Below are 26,863 nucleotides of genomic sequence, written 5' to 3'. Positions count from 1 at the left end.
GGGCTAAAATTTTTTTAGTTTACTATCTTTAACTTCTCTGTTGATTTTGTTTCCTTTTAGGTATGAGTGGTTCCCTGAACAGTGGTATAATCATTGCTTTAAATAATCTCAAACCCCTTTTAAAAAATTAAGAAAAAAGAAATACACTGCTTTTTACCTCCACCACATAATATTTACTATTTTTGATATTCTTCATTCTTTCCTGTTGATTAAAGTTACCATCTGTTATTATTCTTTAGAGCACAGAGGATTTCTTTTAGTATTTCTTCTACAGCAGGTCTTTTAGCAACATGTCTCTTAATCTTTGTATACCTGGAATGTTGATATTTTGCCTTCATATCTGAAAGGTAATTTTACTGAACTTAAAATTCTTGGTAGACAATTTTATTGTCCTTTAGTGAATATGTCATTCTGTGTATTCTGGCCTCTACCATTTCTGGAAAGAACTCAACTGCTAATCATTGTTGTTGCCCTCTTTACTTGGGTATTCTATTGTAGCCTTCAAGTTTTATCTTTGGCTTTCAACAGTGTGACTAACTTGTGTTTAGAGGTGGAATCTTTCGTTTTTATCCTATTAGTTTTGTTAAGCTTCCTGAATATGTGGATTAAAGTTTCCCATTAAATTTATGAAATTTCTAGCAATTATTTCTTCAAATGTTTTTGCTTCCTATCTCTTTGTCTCACTTTTTTCTTTGTGAGACTTTACTATACAAATCTGGTGCACTTACACTGTTTCACACATTTCTGAGGCTCTTTCCATGTACGTTCAATCATTTTCCCCCTCTGCTTTTCAGAATGGATAGTTTCTATTAATCTACCTTCATGTTCACTGTTTCTTCCTTACCTCATTTCTAATCTCTTATTAAGCTCATGTAATGAATTTAAGCTTGTCTTTTTAACTTTAGAACTTCCGTATGAATTTTCATTACTGAGATCCCTTATTTTTTGGAAGGTCATTTTTTCCTGTAATTCTTTCAGCATGTTTTCCTTTCATTATTTGAAAACATTTATTAAAAAAGGCTCTGAAGTCTTTGCTAAATCTAACAAGTGGACCTACCAAGAAGTCATTTCTATTGTCTATTTTTCCCCCTGAGTATGGTCATGTGTTACTGTTTCTTTGTATGGCTATAATTTTCTGGAAAGGTGGACAAATCTAAATAATATATTAAATACAAATTTTAACTTAGTTTTTAACATTTAATTTTAAAAATACGCAACCTTTAACTTAAACTGTGTAATTAATGTCTCTCATGATGCGTGGCCTCTGCTTGTAATTTTCTTAATGCTTTTTATCCTGTCTTCCCAGGGCTCCCCTCTGTTTTTCAAGATTATCGGTCAATATTTTGGGCAGAGGTTGTGCTCAAATACTCCAAATTTATAAGCCTGATTTGTTGGAGGGTTAGAGAGCATATTCAAAGTTCAGCAAGTTCTTAAGTTTGGCTTGACTTACTTTTTAAAAATATTTATTAATTTTTAGAAAAAGGGGAAAGGAGGGAGAAATAAGGAGGGAAAGAAGTATCAATGTGGGAGAGAAACATTCACAGTGATTGGTTGTCTCTCACCCGCCCCCAACTGGGATACAGCCAGCAACCCAGGCATGTGCCCTGACGGAGAATGAAACCTACAACCCCTTGTTCCACAGGCTGGTGCTCAATACACTGAGCCACACCAGCTAGGGTGGCTTGACTTTTATTTTTCTGTCAGGTTGTCTCAGGTTTCCCAGTCAGCCAGGGTTATATGGAGAACTTAGCTAATCCTTTCATGGATTTCTATTTCCAGGACTTTTTAGTTATATTCTTAGCTGGTCCATTGTTCTTACCAACTGGGACCATAACCTCTTAATATCACAGATACAGATTTTCCTGAGTTGTTTCTACCAAATTTCCCATTTCTAGTTGAAAAGGGGATTTTTATGACTTGTCCCTTAGTGGGTCTACTATCTTTGTAAGAGAAGCTGTTGGTTTTTGTAGACAGATGTAGAGAGATGGGAAGGGAGGGAGAAAGAGAGGAAGAGAAACATCAATGTGTGGTTGCCTCTTGCATGTCCCCTACTGGGGACCTGGCCAGCATCCCAGGCCTGTGCCCTAGACTAGGAATTGAACCAGCGACCCTTTGATTCGCAGGCCAGCACTCAACTACTAAGCCACACCAACCACGTATATGTGAAGATTCTTAAAAGTACTAGAACTGAAGCAGGTATAGGTGGTACAGGAGCATGGAAGAAAAGAACCTATTTCTGGAACCTGAATATAGCAGACAATATAAAGATGATGCACCACACCATGTTACCATTCACAAAAATATCATGTTTTCAGGAATATGTGTACTAGTAAAATTTTCAAATATTTAAGACAGGTAATGACATTAAAACCCTTTTGGTAGATTTATCACTGATGTAACTTACTCTCTTGCCAGTACCCCTTCCCACAGGAGGATGTGCCTCAGCAGCTTGACGAATAGTACAAACCATTAGCTCTATTAGAGCACTCTCTTGACGGTCAGACATTGCTAAGGTAAAACAAAACACATCAGTATGAGATTTATAAAAAATGTATTAATGAATACAATTATAAAAAATTGTAAATATATTCTATTACTGATTATTTTATATACTGAAGATCTGTACCTTGTTCTTTGTTAAAGAAGTAGTATGTGCTTGTCATACAAGCAATATATATACAAAGTGAAGAAAAAGAAGATAAACTCTAGTTTGTACTAATAGTTGGTCTCTTCTAATACCAGGCTTCTGAGTTAGGCAGAATTTTACTGTATTTCTTTCTACATCATTTGAAAGCTCACATAATAAGATATCTTTTTTTAAAGTTAACAATAGATTTTGAATCTTTCAAGTCACTGCATACTTATATAAATATTATCTCACATAACTATCAATTATTAAATAATTTGTTCCACATTTTAGTCAACCTACTAATATTGAAATTCATTCCAAATTTTGCCATTATAAACAATGTAGCAATAAATATCATTAATATAGAAATATTTATGTACTTGATATTTTTATTTCTGCAGAATACATTCCCGAGAGGAGCAATGGGTCAAAGGTTAAAATCTTGATACAAATGTTCTTTTATTTCAATTACTCTTTCAACTGCAATGATGAGAATGTTTGGTTTGTCAGATCCCTGCCAGCACTGAATGTTATAAATCCCTTTAATTTTTGCCAATCCAATGACTGAAAAATGGTACCTCATTGTTATTTTGCTCCTTCTTATCTACTATTTAGTGGAGTGCATTTTCTTATTCACTGATTTTGAATTTTTCTGAGATTTTTCTGTATTTATTCTTTGCCCATTTTTCTACTGTTATTCACCTTGCTTATTTACGAATTGTTGTAAATTAGGAACAGTAACTTTGTCTTTAGAATGAGGCAAACTTTTTCTCCCACTTTGTCCTTTTTGTTGTCAGTCTTTACTGTATCTTTTGTGAGAAAGAGAGTTAAATTTTACAAAGTCACATCTGCACCAATTTGTTTAATGGATTGTGGGTTTCGTTTTGTTCTTTCCAGTTTGACTGAGATATAATTGACATAATGCCACTGTATAAGTTTAAGTTGTACAGTACAATAATTTGACTTACATATGCGAAATGATTACCACAATAAGTTTAGTTAACATCTATCATCTCATACAGATACAAAAAGGTTTCTAAATTTCCTGTATTGCTTTCAAAGGTCTCCTTGTTCTCAAGATTATAGAAATACATCTTCTTCTTCATTGACTTCTCTCTCTCTCATTCCCCACTGTCTTTCGCTTGCTTGTAAACATTTAATCTGTCTGGAATTTATTTCTGCTGATAGTATAAAGTATGAACCTGTTTATTCCCACCAGAGAAGAGCCAATTATGCTTCCAACTTTGTTAAATAAACCAGCTTTCCTTGCTGAATTTAAAAGTTACTTTTTAATATGTTTTAGGCTCTTACATATACTTAGATCTATATTTGGATTCTTTCTTTAGTTTCACTAATTAATTTCTATTACAATGCCATACTGTTTTGATTATAGCAGCTTTATATATTAAAATATACCTTTATATGTAATTAATTTAACTTAATTTGAGTATTTAGCGAACGACATTCCTTCATCTTGTTTAATGGATTTTCTAAATTTTCTAAAATTTTTCTAATGCTAATGGCAAGTGATTTATTAAGCATTTTCTATGTGTAGAGCACTGTTATAAGTGATTTACATGCATTAACTTTTTTTATCTTCAGAATAATTCTGAGAGATAGAAACTAACATTCGCACATTCCCCAGATGGAGAAAATGAGCCACACAGAGAGGTTAAGTAACTTTTCAAAGCATTCAGTAGTATACCCATTTATGAACCCATGTACCTTTGACTCCAGTGTCTGTGCTCTTAAGCACTATGGCACATCGCCTTTTTTATATAAGCTTAAAATTCTGTCAATATATAAAATTTAAAATCATTTTGCTTACTTCTTCCTCTTTACCTCACAGAACTTCTTAAACCCAATGGAATTCAGTATTTTAGTATTTTAAGAAAATTATACATTATACTGAGAATAACTGACATTTATATAATCTTTATAACCAGAACCATGATAAAACATATGGTTTTCTTCACACTGATTCTGTACTCTCCTTGTTGCATTCAATCCTACGTATTTTTAAAGGTAGATGTTGACACTAATTTGAATAATTTAATTCTTTCTGTCTCCCTTTTCCTATGTGTCTCCTTTCCTCTGTATACTTATTTATTTTAAAGACCAACAGATGTGGAGATTACAGAGACAGAAGTAGGTATAATTTAAATGAAAAGAAATTAAGATTTAGAAGTTTATACTAATTATTTTAAAATAAATTTAAGCAACAATGAAAATGTAAACAAAGACATAATAACATCTTGTCCTTTATTGTGTACCAAAATGATCTTGTATGAATATGTATACACATCTAAATTCAGTCTTTTTGTTTTAATATTTTATTGTGTTAGGAAAAATATATGAACTTTAGTTTGTCTTGGGAAAATCACATGAAATAGCTTCAGCTTTTCCCTTTAGACTCCCTGATCCAATGCCTAATAATAAGGAAAAGCTTTCTACCCAATAAAACTAAATTTCTATTTTTATGATTCTATAATTTCATAATTTTTCACAATTAACTGGGGATAAAGGATGATCTAGCTCTGTGGAAAGGAAGCAGAGAGAGATCAAGTTATTTTAAGTATGAAACCATTCCCCTCCTATATACTAAACTCCATATTAGTGTTGAAAAATAACCCAACCATACACAGTGTCCAATGACAAAGGTTTTGTTATTTACTTTATAATTTGAAACCATCCAATTAGACAAGGTAAATGCAAAATAGTTGAAATTTAATTGAAATCCCTGTTGGGATATGACAACAAAATCAAATAATAAAATTGAAAGCAAAGCAAGCCTTAAGTCACAAACAAGAGCCAAATATAATAATTGGAACAAATAAGTAGCCAGCTATTCACACTATAAATTATGAGATAACTATACAACTTTGAAATCTTTGGAAACCTCTTTGCACATCATCTCTATATCTTCATTATTGATTATATTCTTACCATCTTGAACTTTGACTTCTCTCCTTTGACTACCACTGAAAAGAAATGATTAAAAGTCACCAATGACCTAAATCATCTAGTCCTTTTCCTCCTCTGCATTATTTTATTAAGGACAGCTCTCCTGAAACCTTTCTTTACTGGGCTTCTTCTACAGGATACAATTATCTGTTATCCTTTTTATAGCTTGCTAGAGTTCTTATCTTTCTTGCTCTTTTTGTTTTTGTCCCCTGTTCATAATCTTTAAAACTTAGCCATAGGCTCTCTCTCCTTCCTCTTTTATATTTTTATTAGTACTTCCCATAGAGAACACCACAAAAGTTACCTAACTGGTCTTCTGCCTACTCCAAACTAAGTTTACAAAGAGCATCTTTCTTAAAATATAAATTTGATCACATTAACCTGCTCTTTAAAATACTTCAGTAGATCCCTATTACATTTAGAATGAACTAAATAATTCCACTCATGAATGAAAAGGTTCTACATAATCTGGCCTCTGACTGTCTCGTCTTGTGCCACTGGCTCATTACATTCTATGTATTACAGCTCCTAAAAGGTAACAATATCAATAGGCTTCAGATATTCTGCAAGTGTTATTTCCTCTATTTAGAAAGCTCTTCTTTGATATTTTTCCATGGCAAGCTTCCTTGTTGTTATTATCCACTACACTTATGAACTTTTGAAATTATTCTGTTTACTTGGTTTTGGTATGCCTTCCCCACTAGAATATAAGCTCCATGTGGATAGTGAACTGATTTCAGTGCTCAGTATACAAGTTTGTACATAGAAGAGAGCCAATAAATATTTTAATATTATAAAGGAGTTGATTCCCTGCTTTGAAGAATTCCATTTATCCTCTGGATAACAATTTGAGAATTAGAAATAATCAAAGATGATCTAATTGAAGGTCTTTAAAAACAAAAAAAGATACGGAGGCTGAAAAACCCACGGAAGTTAAACCACTTATTTATGGTTTTGTTGTTGCCTGGTTGGTACCTGTTACCCAGCCACTCAGATTATATCAAAACTTTATTATGCACTTTGGTTTTTCTGTAGAATACATACAGATGCTCAACAAAAAATTTCCTGTACCTTAAAAACACTGCACAGTAATCTTAAGGCTACCATAATTTAATTGGCTATTGGTAGTCTTTGACAATGTGTCTGTTTTCCCAAATACTAGTCCTGTACTTCTAACTGCTAACTAGACTTTCATCTACTGGAAAATCTATCACACTTTACCTACCTAAAATATAGTAATTTCTGATTAGTCTTAAAATAAACAAGTTACTAGTAACATGTTTTTAATCCTACAATATGGCAAAATACTAGCATAGAAAATTGATTTGGATGGCATTCCATGCCAGAGCTTGTATGTGGCATAGCATGCATTTGGACAAATACATGAAAAAAGTTGTATCCTGAACAGCTCTGCATTTGTTATGCATAATTTCCCCAGCCTTGCCTTCCCAGATTCAGTCATACCCTAAAACTGTGGTTCACTTAATTTTTTTCCATTTTATAATTCACTTCTTTTTTTAGCTAAAATTGAACCAAAAACTGAAGCTAAAATATCGTGACTGAACATTTAATGTCAACTAAATTTAAAACATAACAAAAGAACTAATAGTACATTTATTTTAATGAGGTAAATCCATCTAGAATTCCTTGATAAATGACAAAGTAATTACTATTTACTGACTTAACCAGCTTATTTATTTATTAATTTATTATTATTATTATTTTTTTACCATCTTATGTAAATGAGACTTAAAAGTCAACAATACCAAAGCATAATAGCTCCTTGGATCTTCCTTTAATTTATACCCATTGCTTCTCTTCTCCTTGGAAATAACCTTACAGGACTTGGGGTGATTAAAAAGAGTTGGAATCATAATATACAAAAGCTCTAACCCAATGTGCAGATTCTATAGCCACAAGCACAAAAAGGAAAATGGATGAAATGCACTAGTAAACACTACACCAAGCACTTTGTGCAAGTGTTGATTGGGCAGTAGTAATGAGAAGGAAAGTTGATTTTATTTAGAGAAAATATTAACATTAGTTAGAAATAGGATGTATGAGTCAGTGAACTTAGCAGAAACATATATAAGTAAAATAAAAAGAAAAAATATAGAATATATGTTCATATTCCTGTGATCACAAAAGTAAAAGGAATCCAGTATTTTCCTTTCAGTTGAGAGTTTGACCTTGTAAGCAGAAGATCCTGCCACCTTAGTACTAAGGCCAACTTCTTATCAAAAATATGGAGAGAAAACAAACAGGCAAATAAAGTAAATAATAATCAGAGGTAGAGCCAAATATGCTATAATTTCCACCTTGAAAGAAAATCTATGGAAAGTTTGGAAAGGATTTGTGTTACAGGTTAAGAATGAGGTTATGAGGCAAAATTTTTTAGTTTAAAAGAGGCAATTTGGGCCAGTTTACTGGAATGTAACTGAGTATGATGCATACCTGTTGTTTTTCTCATTGAATTTTGTCAGAGCCAGAGTAGATAATGCCAGTTGGCATCACTACTTGGAAAGAACACTGGGGGATGGTCACTCTCCTGGTGACCTGTTTGGGTAGTCTACTGAAGGAGATGGCTCATTCTGCTTTTATATTCCCGAGGATTTTGAACCAAAAACAAAACAGGGGAAGCAGAACAGAGAATTAATAGCTTAATTTGATTACATTTAATCCTTACAACAACATAAGGTAGATAGGGAAAATAATCTCTTTGTTACAAAGAAAAGGAAGTCAACGATAAGAAAAAATGAGGACTTCAGTCACAAAGGATAAAGTTAAAAATCTGAATCTATTTCTTTCAATTACAAAGTCCATGTTCACTATAAGCCTCATTTACATCAAAGTTATCATCTACATTCCAGGACTATTGTGCGAATTAAATGAAACAGTTTTTTAAAGCACTATTGTGGGCTAGTTTGAAATACAAACCATATGTAGGTAAAAGCATTTCTAGTTTTAAGGATCTAATATTCATATAAGCTTTTAGAAGATAAATGATTGATTAACTATACATATCCAATTTGTTGTTCATGTTATTATATAACATGTAATAAGATGCATACTTCAGAAATTCTCGTATAGCAATTATACCGATTTCTTGAATAGCTAGGTAAATGATTTTATTTTTGACTTTCTTATTTTAATAATTAAGAAAATATAACAAAAGGGGATGGTTGTGGTCTAATTACATCTTTTTGTGTCAAACGCCTTCCCAAATTCACATACAAATATAACAAAAAGATTCTGGATGTCCATTTTTAATAGTTTTACAATTAACTACGCCTATACTTTATATCTCAAATCAGCATAATAAAAACTGTTCAAATATTACACAACACATAGTTTTTAAAAAACTTTTGTGGCATGGCAGCAGTCTTAATCTAGAAACATATAAGTTACTGAGATATCCTTACTTGTTATAAGCAACAAATTGTTCTCTTTGCAAAAAGACACAGCATTCTTGCATATATTCATTTTTAAGATGTGATCTATACAAGATGATATTATTATTAATGGATACTCATAACAATATATAGATCAACTTATCAAAATACCATACCTTCCTCTCCTTGAACAGGTTCTTCTAATAGCAACTCTGTCATACATTCCCAGTCTTTCAAAAGTTCTTGAGAGCTCTCCCACAAACTGTCCACCAAGTAGGCTGCATGTTCATGCAACTAAAAACAACAAATCAAGTGTGACTGAAGAACATTTAATAAAGAAACTACTAACAATATTTTTTGAGTTAGTAAACGATTTTCTTCATAATTAAAATGGCTTGTTCACAATGTTCCCAATGTATTCCACTGTCATTAATGGACTGTACTATGTAAATTCAAATAAAAACTGTTTTTTACAGTAGTAAATGACATCGTTTACAGATGAGGAAACAGAGTATAATTAACAGAATTCCTGAAATTATAAACTGGATCTATGCCACTTTTAACTATTTTTGGATTGTTTATTGTAATTATCCTTTAAAAAAAAATCAATTACTTTCTCTGAGAATTGCACTTGAAACTTTGGTACCAGCTAAGCATTCAGTACTTTACATCTCTCTCACCTTAGGTCAAGGTCAAAATGTAGGTTACTCCACATCTGTTTCCTACTTTTATTTCCATTTAACCCAATGCATTCCACATCTAACCTTACCCCCACTTTTGCTGTTATTCTTCACATGTTCTCACAGTAAATAAACACCAAGTTTCTCAACTAATACTTCATACCAAACTCTCTCCCACTTGTTAATTAAACCATGAAGATTATCCAAATAAAGCTATTTAGGGAAAGTAAACAAAGAAAGTGTTGGCCTTGGTCTTGTTTCTGCTACTGAAAATTGACTTTTCCACTGTTGTATAAAAATTCTTCCATCTTTAAGACTCATGACGTAGACTGGTGTTTTCCAAGTTATAGGTTGCAACCCTTTCACTGTCTGTTAAACTTATTTAATGCATTAAAATCAAAGTTTCAAAAACTGAAACAAAGTAGAAATGAGTACATAGCACAAAGAAAGGTAAGTTATATTTTATATAACTCTTACTTCAGTTGTATGGGCTCGTACTTGGTTTTCTCATGAGTAGTGGCCCCAAAACTTAACACCTTTGTAAACCTACTGGTTGTCTACTTGATGTCTTGGCACATTTGGCATGTGAGTTGGTTTTCTTCCTCCTATGTCAATTCTACTATTATTCTTAACTTTAATGTGCATTTGAATGACCAATTTAAAGCTCTACCTCATTTGACCTTCAAATTCTATACTTCATTTCCACTTCATTTCAAATCTCATATTCTGGCTCGTGAAATGCTTCATGAAATCCACCCCTGCACACAAACCAGTCTCCCACTGGTTTTTGTCAATGTCAGATTTGATAACATCGATTAGCATCTCTGCTTGGAAAAAAACATAAGCAAAGGTTTGCAGCAAGGTATCTTCAGACTTTCCAAATTCACATATCCTAAGGAAACTGTAGATCATCATTAGTAACATCATTCCCAAAGTGACAGGCATAAGTGGCACACAACTTGGTATCAAAAATGAAAACCAGCATCAGTAACTAGAAAACAGTTTCAAAACTGTTGCTATTAAAAGCCAAGCTGAAATGTAGTTATCAATTTGTACGGAGTTTCAGTTTAGGAAGATTTTTGAAAAGCTCTGAAAATGGATGGCAGTGACGGTTGCACAGCCATGTGAATGCACTTAGTATCAATGAATTGTAAAGTTAAAAAGAATAAAAATGGTACAGTTCTGTATATTTTTCCACACTAAAACAAAAATCCTAAGCTAAATGAACTTGCTTTTTGTCTACCTATGTGTCATTACAGTGTGTCTGTAGAATAGATATAAAAAGGTTAACAATTATATTTTTGGTGGATTACATCTCCTATTCTATAAAATATCTCCCTTGTTCTCAATTCTGGTTTATCTTACATGATACTGTCCCCTCAGTTATTTTGTAAACATTTTTAAATTTTATCCAGGACTTTATCCAGTTTAATTCCTGGTGTTTATTTGTAAACTTCCTGTGTTTTTTTAAAATTAAGATGTGGTTTTAAACAACATTTTTTCATTTATTTATTTCAACCTTAATTACAATCTGCTTTTTAATAAAGCAAGTTAATCCATTTACATTTATTGGCATTATTGACATTGGAAATAATTCTGGCACCTGATTCCCTGTGCTTAGCTGACAACATTCTTATTTTGTCTGTGCTTCCTTCAGTTTTGAGAGAGAGAAAAATCTACTGTTGTTCCATTCATTTATGCATTCAATGATTAATTCTTGTATGTGACCTGACCAGGGATCGGACCTGCAACCTTGTCATATGAAGACAATACTCTCATTAACAAAGCTACCTGGCCAGGGCCCAGTTTTATTTTCTAACATATTGGGTTGGCCAAAAACTTAACTTGGTTTTATTCTGTAAGATGGCTCTAGTAACGCTTAGTTGCCTTTAACAACATTTGAAACAATTTTGTCAGACTGTATTGTGACAGCTGTCATATCAGCGCACATTTAAAAAAATCATTTTTCACGAAGATGGCACCCAAAGCTATGAAGGAAGTCCCTACCCGTCCGAAAGCCAAAGCCAATTCAAAGGCTTTGACGGCAAAGAAAGCAGGGCTAAGGGCATCTACAGCCACACAAAAAAGATCCACATTTCACCCACCTTCCGGAGGCCTAAGACACTGAGGCTATGAAGACAGCCGAAATATCCTTGGAAAAGTGCCTCCAGGAGGAACAAGTTTGACCACTATGTTATCATCAAGTTCCCCCTGACTACCAAGTCAGCCATGAAGATAGAAGACAACAATACATTTGTTTTCATTGTGGATGTCAAGGCCAACAAGCACCAAATCAAACCAGGCTGGGAAGAAGTTCTATGACTTTGATGAGCACAAGGTCAACAGCCTGCCTGATGAGGTCTGACAGAGAGAAGAAGGCATACGTTTAACAGGCTCCAGACTATGATGCTTTGGATGTTATCAACAAAATTGCAATCATCTAAACTGAGTCCAGCTGGCTAATTCTAACTGTAAAAACTTTATATTATAAAAAAATAGTCATAATTTTTTCAACTGAATTTGGTGAATTTCTGTGTAGCCATTTTAACATTGAAGATAGAAGAAAATATGCAACATTTTCGGTACACGATGCTTTATTATTTCAAGAAAGTTAAAAATGCAACCATAATGCAAAAAAAGATTTGTGCAGTGTATAGAGAAATTGCTGTGACTGATCAAACATATCAAAAGCAGTCTACAGTTTCATGCTGGAGATTTCTTACTGGATGATACTCCACATTTGGATAGACAAGCTGAAGTTGACAGCGATCAAATCGAGACATTAAGAACAATCAATGTTATACCATGCAGGACAGAGCCAACATACTTGAAAAAGCCAAATCAATAAAGTTGTCAGTAAAAATGAAAAATAGGTCTTTTGTTTCATGAAAAAACAAAATGGACTTTTGGCTGATCCAATATTTTTCCATAATCAAAATCCTTAGCACATTTATTTACTTTTCTTCCATTAACGTGAACATCATATTCCTACATTGTAAGAATAATTTTTAGATATTAAACATTACAGCCATACTATTTTGGCTTCAGACTTATTTGCCAACCATGTTTCCTGTTTTCTGTTTAATGTATCCATTTTTTATTTTTGCTGGAAAATATCATCAAGCAATACTTTGTATATAGGGTACACGGGTAGTAAACATTCTAACTAAATGTTTGATTAGCTTCTCCTCTCTCCGCTCTCTTTACAAAGCTCCTACTAGATAAAAGTACTTAATCTGTACTCCATCTCTTAGTTTCTCTCTCATATTTTTTATTTCTTCTTTTACACTACTTTTGGGGAAAATCCTTTGGTTCAATCTATAGCCAATATTTGCTTGTGTCTATTCAGGCCATTTAATATGCTTCATTTCTAAATTTTGGAAATCATGTTTTTTCAATTTCTGAAAAACACTCTTCCTCTTTCATAATGGTTTCTTTCTATCATGGTGTTATTAACAAAAAAATTCCGTCAATATGTTGGGTTTGTGCTGTGCTTTCATGATAGTGATTTTTCTAAGTTTTAATGATTCTTGATTGTCAGTTCACATATGTTAAGAACTCTAGACTCAAGAATACTGCTAAGTAGAATCCCTTTCTTGAGTTTAATTGCAAGGCGTTAGCTTCTTTGGTTGTGCAGGAAAGTGGAAAGAGGAATCTATAATTAGGCAGACTTTTCATCTAACATGTGGGTATGCAATTTGTCTTTTGAGTACAGAATTTCCCTGTCCCTCCTGGTGGTGAGATAAATTATCTGGGACACTCATACATTACTTTGCTCCTCAGACCCATGTACAACACCCAAATGCCTACACCAGCATTTCTAAGTGAAGAATAAGCTCAGCTAATGGACAGCTATTTAATTACTATTTATAGCTTACTCCTTTCACCAGCCTTTGCTGCTCTGTTCTTTGGTTTATTTCAGATTTCTACCAGAAAATCTCAAAAAATTTCCCCATTTTTGTCTCATATGTGGGGTACGAGTTACTTAACTCCAGTGGAATTCATAGTCAATTACTTTATAGCTTCCACAAATTCCTCACTGTTCTGGTGAATTGGTCATTTTTCATATTGATTTATTAAGCATGAGGTTTTCAGTTAGATGAGTTGCTGCCACAGTGAAGGCTATATGTAGCATAATTACATTAGCACTGGAATTTTATTTCTTGTTACATAAATCAACCCATTTATTATAGGCTAGCAATGTTGCGAATGGTGGAGATTCTACAGGTCTTTCAACTCCTTCAGTATTCAGATGGCAGACTTTACTGTGAAAACAGAAGTAGAGCTGAGCTGTAGATCTGGGCACCACCATCAACTGTTTTCATGCAGGAACCACAGTGCCAGATCCTCACAACTTGTTCTTCATCTTGGTTTTGCCAAAGAAGGGACAAGTGTACTTGATATGCTGGCTGATTGTCACTGTCTTCACCATTTTCCTGAGGGAGGTGTCATAGCAGGTGTTGCTTTATGGATGATTTTGACCTTGGTGTGGTTAGCCATGTTGCCGTAAACTAGGTCAGAACCTAAGAGGCTCCACTGGCATTTTTAAGGATCACATTCCTATGTCTTCAAACCAACATATAAAAATTTAGCTCAGGCATACTGTCATTGTTACAGAATTCTTTTGTATGTAGTGGTCAAAATTCTCAATGTAGATATTAACTTCTTTGACGATTTCCTCATCTTTCTGACTATAAGGTGAAGACTATGTAGAATGTATTCTGTTAACAACAATAATCAGTTGTTGCAAACTCAAAGTGTACAGCAGAAGGACATGAAAATGTGTTGTCCCCTTTTCTGATTAGGAGTTCCAAGTTCAGCAATACTAGTAACGACAATCAATAACAACATGGTCAGTCAGGAATTGCCTTGACATAATGTTTTTGACATAGTCTTTTGGTCTTGGGACATCTGTGATGGCCACATAACTTGCTAGTCTCATATCTTTACAAATGAATCCAAGTTTGAGGGGAAAAAAACCTATGATGTCCACCAAGAGTAAAAGGTTGCGATCACATTTCACATACTTTAGAACAAGGACATTCTATTGGTAGTGAAAGATGAAGCTATAAGGAGGAAGGCCTTGAGGCATTCTCAAAGGCTATAAAAACACTGGGATTAAAAAGGATCTGAAACCCTAAAAATGAATTTTCTGAAAAGTTTATGGTATTATAATTTTATAAAAACAGTATGAAAATAAGGTATCTGCAAGTATTTTTTGTAGTATTTAGGAATTAGATGAACAAAAAAGGGAACTTGTTAATAGTTACTGCATAGAGCAAGATAGCTAATTCAAATTATGTTAAAATTCATTTAAAAATAATATATAACATATATAAAATTATATTTAGGTACATTTTATGTTGCTATATCTAAGTATAACTTAAACCACTTCCTCTACACTGGTATGCCAAGACAAAATAATCTCATTTTCCTGGTGACTTTAATTACAATTTTCTGGGTGCATTATGATTCATCTTTAATTAAATGCAAGTTTACTCACAATAATTTACCTCAAGTTTTCTTTGCCTGTTAACTTTTGTTAAATAAATACTACATGAAAAGAGTTCACTGTATAATAGATCTTTAGTTATTTCTTCCATAAGAACTAATTAATAATGTGAATCTTAAAGAATATACAAAACAAAAAAAGAAAAAAGTTATCATTCATGCTTTAGAAATGAGTACTCTTGGGAGATGTCTTAGATTTATCAATATATCAGTTAGTTTAATGTCTTAAATGACTATCATAATTAGTCTCATAATTCCATATACTTAGAAAGAGGGTAACCCTACTTCTAGACTGTCCAGAGATATTCTGGGCTATGCTTATAGCTTTGAAATAATTATTCACAGCATCCTTGTCAGTCTGAAAAGCATCACAGTTTGTGCAATAAATTTGATGATTTCAGTACCTAGTATTGGGAAATCTGGAGTCATCACATTCAAGTACCATTCTTTTTCCATTTGACATGCATCTAAGAGATCCAAGCTATTTTGTCACCTAAAATCAATGACTGCTATAAAGTTTGAGATTGCTTAACAATGTCACTTTTATTTTCATAATTTTTTTAAAAAGATTATTTATTTATTTTTAGAGAAAGGAGAAGAGGGGGAGAAAAAGAGAGAAACCTCAATGTGTGGTTGCCTCTCACGTACCCCAACCGGGTACCTGGTCTGCAACACAGGCATATGCCCTGACTGGGAATCAAATCAGCAACCGTTTGGTTTGCAGGCTGGCGCTCAATCCACTGAGCCACACCAGCCAGGGCAACAATTTCACTTTTTAGTACAAGAAGAGAATTAGTAACTAGTTTAGTCACATCTCTGAATCTCCACTGTATCAACTGTAATTCACATATAAAAGAGGGTATACTGTAAACTATTTTCAATTCAACGTATTAGAATTCTATTACCAAAATGTTACTATTTAACACCCAGGTAAAACAAAGAAAGTATGATAATCAATTCAGTTACTCCTAATTGATCAGTGGGTGATTCATTTATAAGCTGGCCTCATTTTACTTTATGATTTCTAAGATCTCTTTCAATTTAACTTTTTATGAGTACATTACTACAATAACACTATCTAAACTGTTTCCGTAAAACAAAGAGAAATTCTGAGTAGAACACACTTAGAATCCCACCATACTATAAGAATATACTCGTAATTTTAATATGCATTCAGCTGAGGATAAGGAAAGAGAATTTACCAAGGAATATTTCTTGTGAAACATAGGAGACCATAAAGGACATTATTATCAAAAATCAACTAGAAACCCTTAAATTTAATTTGCAGTTGCTTTTACAAAGAATGTCATAAGAAACAACTAAAAAATATGTTTTAATGGTCTTGTAACACTTCAGTAAATAGCAGTAAACACAAAACTATAATAAATACCATCTGAAAATATAGCAGCAATACACATCACAAATTATTGCTTTAAATAAGAGATAAAACTGCATAAAACTAAGTACTATACTTATGACGTTTAATATACCAAAAAGAAAAGTCTCTGGGCTTTTAGAGATCTAAAACATTTTCCTTCAATTAGTAATCAACCTAGATGAGCCCTGGCTGGTGGATTGAGCGCTGGCATGTGAACCAAAGTGTCACAGGTTTGATTCCTAGTCAGGGCACATGCCTGGGTTGTGGGCTAGGTACCTAGAATGGGGTGCTCAAGAGGCAACCACACACTGATGTTTCTCCCTCCCTCCTTCTCTCCCCCCCAACGCTTCCCCTCTGTAAAAATAAATAAAATCTTAAAAATATAATTAACCCACATCAGCATATTGCCTAAAATTTTTTTTTTAATCCTCACCTGTGGATATTTATTGATTTTAGAGAGTGGAAGGGGGAGGGAGAAAAATAGGGAGAAAAACACCCATGTGAGAGAAAAACATCAATTAGCTGCCACCTGCAAAAGCCCCCACTGGGGATCAAACCCACAACCTTTTGGTGCATGGGATGATACTCCGAATAACTGTGCCACCTGGCCAGGGCACATTCCCTAACCTTTTAGCAAATAATGCAAATAGTATTTGTATGTCGCATCCATATGATTTTTGAATCTGTTGCTGCTATTAAAGTCAAATTTTCATACAGCACTGAATTGTTGCATAGTACTTTTAACCATGTTCCTCTAAATCCTAAGGAGACTAAGGGTATAATTTGAAATGGTTTCACAAGTGCAATATTTGCTGAGTATTTAATGTTTTATCTCAAACATTTATAATAATATTGTATTTTACCCATAACATAGCCACATTTTCTTTTGAAAGAAAAAAAGTGATTTAAACCCTTACTCTGCAAACTGTGGTCCCTTCACGAGAAGCATAAAAATCATCTAAAAGAGCTTGTTAGAAATGAAGCATCTCAGGCTCCGCCCCAGAGCTACTGAATCAGACCTGGCATTTTAATAACATACCCAGATAATTTGTAGACATATTTAAAACTCGGTTATTAAATACATCCTTACCTCAAATGCAACTCACCAGCTAGATTTGCACCTGACTTTATTCTTTCTCTATTCATTCCCCTTTTACTTAAACAAATATTGACAACTCCATTACTTTTGTGCTCCACTTTGCCCTAAACCCCACACCTTCCACTGACTCAGTTCTTCTAACTTTAATGTTTATATAATGCTTTTGTCCCTCTATTTTTCATTCTAACAAAGTTACTCCAGCACCTTTAAATTAGAGCAGTTACAGAATCTTTCAAGTTTCTATTCTTCCAGAATATTACAACAAAAACCAAAAACAATTTTTACAAAGTAAAATTAAACATCCCAAATTTCTAGATTTTCTCCACTTTCTTTATGACCGTTTTCCCATCCATTTCTAAGCCAGGTAAAATAGCTTGTTCGTTCAGGTTCTCTTTAGAGGTCTAGCTTGCTGTACACTTCAATATCCTAACAGTAATAGGAAGTAGCATTTTAGTGAGCAAATCAAACTTCACTTGTGCAAACAGATTCTCATAGATAATATATTATGAATATTATTAATAACAAATTATTAAGTGATCATTCACATGGAAATATTGCTATGGACTTTGTAAAACTATAATTCAAATCATTTACATCAATATTTTTCTTTCTCATTAAACAATGTAATACTCAAACAAGATAGGACAAGTAATTCTAACACGTGACAACTTTCAAAAACTGTTCAAGTAATATCATTTAAAAGCTACAGAAAAAAAAAAACTCGAGAAAACCACAAAGCAACAATAAGTATGCCGTACTGTAATAACTAGTGAGGACCTCAACAGGAAAATATAGATCCAGTCAGAAATGAAGGTTACACTAAGTGAAATAAAGAACAATTTACAACAGTAGAGTGGATGAAGCTGAGAATCAAATCAATCATTTGGATCATAAGGAAACAAAAAACAACCATTCAGAACAACAAGAATAAAAAGGAATCCAATAATAATGAGGTTACTATGATAAGTAGCCTCTGGGACAACTTCAAGAGGTACAACATTTGCATCATAGGGGTGCAAGAAGGAGAAGAGAAAGAACAAGAAATTGGAAATCTATTTGAAAAAAAAAAAAAGAAAGAAAACCGCCCTGATCTGGTGAAGGAAATAGACATGCAAGCCAAGGAAGCACAGTGAGTCCCAAACAAGATGGATGCAAAGAGGCCCACTCCAAAATATATCATCATTAAAATGTCAAGGGTGAATAATAAAGAGAGAATCTTAAAAGCAGCAAGAGAAAATAAGTGAGTTACCTACAGGGGAATTCCCATAAGACTATCAGCTGATTTCTCAAAAGAAACTTTGGAGTTTATAATGGATTGTCAAGAAATATTCAAAGTTATGAGAAGCAGGGACCTACAGCCAAGATTGCTCTACCCAGCAAAGCTATTGTATAGACTCAAAGAGAAGATAAAAAGCTTCCCAGAGAAGAGAAAACTAAAGGTGTTCATCATCGCTAAGCCATCATTATATGGAATGTTAAAGGGACGTACATAAGAAAAAAGATTAAAAGTATGAACAATAAAATGGCAAAAAATACATATCTATCAACAACTGGATCTAAAAAACAAACTAAGGAAACAAGAACAGACACAAAATCATGGATACAGAGAGAATTTTTATGGTTGTCAGATGAGAGGGGGGTATGAGGGAATGGGCAAAGAGGTTAGGGGATTAAGAAGTATAAATAGGTAGTTACAGAATAGCTATGGGAATACAGAAAATGAAGGGGTCAGAGAATTTATATCAATGATCCATGGACATGAACAAAAGTGGAGGGATTGCCTGAGGGAGTGGGTGTGCTGGCTGGAGGGAAGCAAAGGGGAAAATCAGGATAACTGTAATACCATAATCAATAAAATATAATTTTAAAAAAGGAAAAAGAAAAATATCAATTTGAGATAGTATAGTGACAAGGGACCATGAATAAAAAAACACTACATTGCATGGACAGAAAGCCAAGTTAAGACCAGGTAACCAGAATGTCACTACCTCTCCACTCCCTGCTAAAAAGAAAAACAACCCCAAAACAACCCATAATTTTATCTCCCTAATAATCTGTTTACTTTTCCTAAACTGACATGGAATATTCCAAAAGCCTGTTTTTTTCATGTAGCCTGTGTTTTCATGCAAGCCTACTTTGTCCCCAGCTCATAAAAGGAGTCAAATAGAGCCACTATTACCTCCCCGACACAGGCAGTTCAGAGGACCTTCCTTTCTTCTGTGCCATCTTCCTTGTGTTTAAGCATAAGTTTAATAAAACATGTCTGAAAATTGTTTCCTCTTAATTCAATCTTGGGGAAGTCAACACCCCAATGCCAGTACAAATTAATTATAATAAATAACAGTTTTATTTAATATGTAATCTAAAACAAAACCCAAAATACTAATGTTAAAAATTTACCTCACTTTCAAGAAAGAAAAGAACCAGCATCCTAATGAGATTCCCATTTGGACTGTTCCTTCCCCTCCTCTTTGCTAATGCTTCTTCTGCTTGTGGGTCATGTCTGCTAAATAGCCTAGAAATAAGTAACAAAACAAGAACATTACAAATTTACATGGATGTAAACTTCAGTTTTTTTCTTCACTGTACAAATTATTTCAATGCTAAAAAAATATTTCAAAGATCAGGATACTGATACACTTCAACACAAATATGCAAATGATGTTTTTATAGATAAAAAAGTTTATATCTGAGTAAGTTCATACAATTCAACCAAAGTATAAAAGGAAGCTTTTTCACTGATGACTAATCAATGTTAAAATTCTTATAAAAAATATAAATGATTTTATTATATGAAAGATACTAAAGTATATAATTTTAAAGAATTCTATTTGCTCACATACTGATTTCACAGTAAAGTAATTACAGCATTTAATCAAATGTTCCAGCAATAATTTAAGAATTCATACTTTTAATCATGATTACTTCTTGCATTCTTTTGTGCTTATTACCCCAAAACAGTAATCGATAGTTCAATAGTATTGAGTAAAATGACATAAAACATTAAATTTATTAAAATGACACTTTATGACACTTTATTCTAAAATATGGCAAAGAAATGCCCTGAAAATTTTAATTTGCTAAGAAGATTTATTCTAACAAAATTTAAAGACTGCTAAAGATGTCTTATTCCCAGGTTTTGCTCCAGATAAAAGAAATATAACAGTGAACAATGACAAAATTGCTGTTTTCATTGAGCTCTCTCACTCTGGTGGTTGAAGAGAAACAGTACATAAATATATAATATATACTATCTCAGTTGGTATAAGGAAAAACAAGGAAATAGGATGTGCTAGTTTAGATATGGACATTACAATGGGCCTATCCAATGAGAGGATAAATCAGTGAATAAAGAATAATTTCATGTGTCATAAGAATAAACCAATCTCAAGCAGAAAATAAGTACACAGAAGCGGAATAATTATTGAGGAGAAAGTATATAGGAGGGGGATACTAAAGTATTACCTTTTTTTTTTTTTAATCCTCACCCAAGGGTAAATTTTTATTGGATTTAAAGAGATGGTGGCAGAGGAGAGAGAAAGAGATTACCAACTGGTTGGCTGGCTCCTGTATGTGACCCAACTACGGGTCCACCTGAAAACCAGCCAAGGCTATAGTATTATCTTGAAGTATATCAGAATAGCTATCAGACGGGCTTAAGAGAAAGTTTTCTTTATTTGGGTGGCTTTCAGAGGAGAAACACATGGAAAACATGAGGGTTCTGTATTACTAAAATTGGATAATTATATTCAAAATTGGTAATTGTACAAAATTGGATAGTTGTATTCACCGTAAGTAAATGTAAGGTACTAAGGAATTAGTTTAATAGTTCAAATATTAAAATGCAAAATATATGATGACATATTAACATTCATTTCAGGCACATTTTAATATATTTTTTGGATACTTAGTGTAGCTCATAAACTAGACTACAAAACAACCATGAGTGTATGTGCATGCATGCATTTAAAAGAAACTTAATCATGGAATTCTGGGGACTACTCTATAGCTTCCTTGTTAAAATTTTAATTAATTAATTTTTTAAAGATTTTATTTATTTATTTTTAGAGAGAGGAGAAAAGAAGGAGAAAGAGAGGGAGAGAAACAATGATGTGTGATTTCTTCTTGTGTATCCCCAACTGGAGACCTGGTCCACAACCCAGGCATATGCCATGACTGGGAATCAAACCAGTGACCCTTTGGTTTGCAGGAAGCGATCAATCCACTGAACCACACCAGCCAGGGCTCCTTGTTAAATTTTTTAAAAAACCAGAATATTAAATAATGGGAGACTGTCCAAAAAAGGTCACTAAGGACTTCCAGTCAAGACAGGTGTAAGCAGACATGGCTCACACCTCTTCACACAACCACATCAAAATTACAACTAAAATACATAACAACCATCACTCAGAACTGTCAGAAATCAAGTTGAATGAAAGTCTGACAATTTTTGAATTAAAGAAATCACATCCATCCATACTGGTGGGGAGACTGATGTGGAACAGGCTGGTCCCTCACCAACGTGTGGTGGGAAACAATTCAGGAGAGATGTCTTGGGAGCTAGTACTCCCAGCCCCACACCAGGCCCCACAGCTCAGGGTTCCAGTGCCAGGAAGATAACTCCCCACAACCTCTGACTGCAAAATCCAGCGGGTATTGAGTGGATGGAAGAACCTTCTGGAGCCCTAAGCAGGTCCAGTTAAAGAAACCACACATGGATTCACCTACTCAGACTCACTCCCTGTGAGCTCCAGCACCAGGGCACCCACCTTGAAAAGCACCAATGGCATACAGGGAGGAAATAAAGTGTCTGGCATCAAACTGAGCAGCGGCTACTACTGTCCCTTTTCTAAACATCCCCCCACCCCTAGGCTAGCAAGCTGGTGCCGTATCTTACACTCTATCAACCTGGTTAACACTGTTTGGCCCAATCTGGAGAGATTCCCAGACTCTGACCCACCCAACCTATGGGCCCACACAAGCTGCTTTTTCATATGAATGCCTGGTCTTGGCTCATGCTTCACAACTTCCTAATCTTCTCCAAAAGGCAACAACTGACCTCAGTGAGCCCCAGGCCTGACAACTAACAGCAGCCACCCTAGATTCACAGCTTGGCTTTGCAGCATATCTCCAAGGCCAGCACAAGTAGCAACCATCTCACATTGCTTTATAGCTCAGGTAGGGTAGCCCTGGGCAAAACACAGGTGGGAGATAACCTTGGTCTGCACCACCCTGGAAATCCCAGAGCCAGTCCACCCAGTAGACAGCTACAGACCATGTCAGAGAACCATTGCCATGCCCCTGCAAAGCTGATCTCCCACTGAGTGCAGAGGTTGGTGGTCAGTGGTCACAGCCAGTCCTTGCAGCTAACTGGACCAGGCAAATCCCTCCCATTGATCTGATCTGCCAACAGCAACCACAGTTCAACAAGAGGAGGGTGTACCGAGCTCACTCTTAAGAGCCCACTTTGAGTACCCAGCTTAGGTGATAAGGGAGGCTGTGCCAGTGGACCCTACAGGACACCTACTACATTAGGCCACACTACTAAGAGACCAATAAAGAGCAGCTCTACCTAACACATAGAAACAAACACAAGGAGGCTGCCAAAATAGAGAGACAAAGAAACAGGTCAAAACTCCAGAAAAATTGCTAAACGAAATGGAGATAAACAATATATCAGATGCAGACTTCAAAACACTGGTTATAAGGATGATCAAAGATTTAGTGAGGACCTCAACAGGAAAATATAGATCCAGTCAGAAATGAAGGTTACACTAAGTGAAATAAAGAACAATTTACAACAGTAGAGTGGATGAAGCTGAGAATCAAATCAATCATTTGGATCATAAGGAAACAAAAAACAACCATTCAGAACAACAAGAATAAAAAGGAATCCAATAATAATGAGGTTACTATGATAAGTAGCCTCTGGGACAACTTCAAGATGTACAACATTTGCATCATAGGGGTGCAAGAAGGAGAAGAGAAAGAACAAGAAATTGGAAATCTATTTGAAAAAAAAAAAAGAAAGAAAACCGCCCTGATCTGGTGAAGGAAATAGACATGCAAGCCAAGGAAGCACAGTGAGTCCCAAACAAGATGGATGCAAAGAGGCCCACTCCAAAATATATCATCATTAAAATGTCAAGGGTGAATAATAAAGAGAGAATCTTAAAAGCAGCAAGAGAAAATAAGTGAGTTATCTACAGGGGAATTCCCATAAGACTATCAGCTGATTTCTCAAAAGAAACTTTGGAGGTTATAATAGATTGTCAAGAAATATTCAAAGTTATGAGAAGCAGGGACCTACAGCCAAGATTGCTCTACCCAGCAAAGCTATTGTATAGACTCAAAGAGAAGATAAAAAGCTTCCCAGAGAAGAGAAAACTAAAGGTGTTCATCATCACTAAGCCATCATTATATGGAATGTTAAAGGGACTTACGTAAGAAAAAGATGATGATCATAACTATTAACAGTAAAATGGTAACAAACTCAAAACTATTAATTGAACCTAAAAAAACAAAAACAAAAATGAACTAAGCAAACAACTAAAACAGTAACAGATTCACAGAAATAGAGATCACATGGAGGATTACAGCTGGTGGTGTAGGGGGAGAATGAGGGATAAGGTACAGGGAATAAGAAGTATAAATGGTAGTACAAAATAGATGGGGAGGTGAAGAATATTATAGGAACTGGAGAAGCCAAAGAACTTATATGTATGACCCATGGACATGAACTCAGGTGAGGGGAATAGTGGTGGGTGAGGGGGTACAGGGGAATAAAGGAGAGAAAAAAATGGGACAACTGTAATAGCATAATCAATAAAACATATTTAAAAAATAAAAATGAGAAGATTCTATAGATCATCAATATATAAAATTTTTTTTTGCATGTATTTTCACACTTAGGAATATGCAATACAGAAAAAAAGGCTCTTTCTGATTCAGGTGCTGCGAGTTTATGGCCTCTTTTCTGGAGAGAACAAAATTTTTTAGACTTCGTTTTTAACATAGAAACAATAAAGTTTTTCTAAATACACAAAGCCTTTTGAAAAGTTAAGTTCAGAACAGAAAATAACTAGAATATAATAGTACTGGAAAATGAAGAGAAGTTAAAACTACTATATATCATTAATATTTGTAACAAAAATACCTCAAGATAAATATTGAGGCAGCACTATACTATTAGCCATAGATGTCAGAGTCACTGGTAAATTCAATATATTAATTTAAAAGTCATGCCTGACATGGATGGAACTGGAGAGCATTATGCTAAGTGAAATAAGCCAGGCGGTGAGGGACAAATACTATATGATCTCACCTTTAACTGGAACATAATCAACAAAAGAAAAAAGCAAACAAAATATAACCAGAGACATTGAAATTAAGAACATTGTAACAATAGCCACAGGGGAGTGGGGAGGGGATTGTGGGGAGAGCGGTCTATAGGAGCTACTATAAAGGACACAAGGACAAAATCAAGGGGGAGGGTAGAGGTGGGGGAGGGAGGTGGGACTGGCTGGGGTGGGGTGGAGGGAAGGGGAGAAAATGCAGACAATTGTCACTGAATAAAAATAAATAAATTAATTAAAAAAAAATACAAATAAAACTCATGCCTGAAAATCTTGCCTTTCTTTCCCACTTTAATTACCACCACACACAGTAGCCAGTTTCCTTCTTAACAAAGAAATTTTTTCACAAAGACACAACTTTGAAAGGTACCACTGAGTAGGGAACAGATTGTTATTGAAGCACTGAGATGCAGATGCTGGATGGAGGCCTGCTTATTATCAAAGTTAATCATCCATGTACAACAGATGCCAAGTGAATGATTTATATCACATATTAATCACAAATTACAACATGTACTAGACTTTTGGATTCACCAGCCAATCATCAGTGACTTAATTAAATCTATAAATTAAAAAACAAAAACAGAGCAAAACACACAAAAAATGTTTATATTTTAAGAATGAACTAATATACTAATAAATTATATAGTAGACTAAGATATAGTAGATATATATATATATATATATATATATATATATATATAGACCACAAGCAAAAATGTATTTCAGAAGAATGTAATTATATTCATAAATTCTCATGAGCTCCATGTTTTGTCAGAAAAGTAGAGGTTTTGCATTAATTAAACTCCAAGCGTACATACAATTTTCAGCATTGCTATGGATTCCTGATTAAAATAATCACCATCCCAATAGAAAGAAAAGGAAAAAAAGAAGATGAAAAGTTGGGCATTTTGAAGGTGATTTTCGATTACAAATGTTGAGAAGATGAGAACTCAGAATTTTAAAAGGAAAAAAACACTGATGAAATAAAATATCAATTACCAAGGGGAGCTTTTATACATTTCATGTTACATTCACACCCCTTCGTGCCAAAAGGGTTATGGGACGAAGAACATCTTTCCCAGAGATGTGATTCATGATGTGCACACAATCTGTGAGGATCTTACATACCCCTAGAATTTGAAATGGCCACTTCTAGCATTGTTTTCAGTCACCAGTACTCTTCTACTAACTCAAAAATAACAACAAAAACAAAATACAAAAGTAGAACCTTGTTTCAAAGATAATTGACTCACTTTTTGTGAAGGAATTCTCCAGCTGCCACAGCAACAGGACGATGTGCTGAGTACACCAAATGGTAAACATTTTCACAGTCTTCATTGGAAAGAGCTTCTTCACTTCCACTGAAAAATTCAGAAAGTAGCATCTGAGTCAAAACAAATGTTTATTTTCTAGTTCTAACTTTAGGTTTTATAAGTTCATTAGGAAAGCTCAAGGTATACTGATAATTTTTTCATCTTTTAATCCTACTTTGAAAAAAAGATTTCTCCTAACATTATATAAATTCAGAAAATAGAGATAAAAGAAAATAAATTGTCCATAATTCTTCCCACACATACCCATAGACAGTGACTTTAGTATCTTGAAATATTATTAGGTAAAATTAGTTCAAGTTCTTTAATTGTACATGAGATTTTTGTTGATAGGCATTAGAAATATATTTGTCCCTGTTTCATAAATTATTATGGGTGTAATGCTTCTCTCCATAACTATTTTAAATTATGTTTTATCACTGTATTTACAATACAATTTACCCTTCTTTGTAATTAATTTTTTTTCATCTTCACCTGGGGACATGCTTACAGAGGGGAAGGGAGAGAGAGAGAAAGAGAAA

The 26,863-nt window shown here is 34.0% G+C and overlaps 2 protein-coding genes across 6 annotated transcripts in view; one reads left to right on the top strand and one right to left on the bottom strand.

Moving 5' to 3' along the window:
* Positions 1-26,863, top strand: part of NCK1 (NCK adaptor protein 1) — a 553,292-nt gene that overhangs the window by 178,170 nt on the left and 348,259 nt on the right. The gene's annotated exons all lie outside the window — the stretch shown is intronic.
* STAG1 (STAG1 cohesin complex component) overlaps positions 1-26,863 on the bottom strand; it is a 389,253-nt gene that overhangs the window by 86,174 nt on the left and 276,216 nt on the right. For all 3 annotated transcript variants that reach the window (XM_053929346.2, XM_024565652.4, XM_024565653.4), the window contains 4 exons: positions 26,265-26,372; positions 20,054-20,168; positions 9,162-9,279; positions 2,405-2,508 (listed from right to left, as the gene is read on the bottom strand). In XM_053929346.2, the coding sequence (XP_053785321.1) occupies positions 2,405-2,508; positions 9,162-9,279; positions 20,054-20,168; positions 26,265-26,372 (445 nt within the window). The remainder of the gene's footprint in view (positions 1-2,404; positions 2,509-9,161; positions 9,280-20,053; positions 20,169-26,264; positions 26,373-26,863) is intronic.

The sequence above is a fragment of the Desmodus rotundus genome, chromosome 8 (genome assembly GCF_022682495.2).
Source record: "Desmodus rotundus isolate HL8 chromosome 8, HLdesRot8A.1, whole genome shotgun sequence".
NCBI classification, from domain to species: domain Eukaryota; kingdom Metazoa; phylum Chordata; class Mammalia; order Chiroptera; family Phyllostomidae; genus Desmodus; species Desmodus rotundus.
The sequence above is the reverse complement of the archived record's forward strand: the minus strand, read 5'-3'. Positions and strand labels throughout refer to the sequence as shown.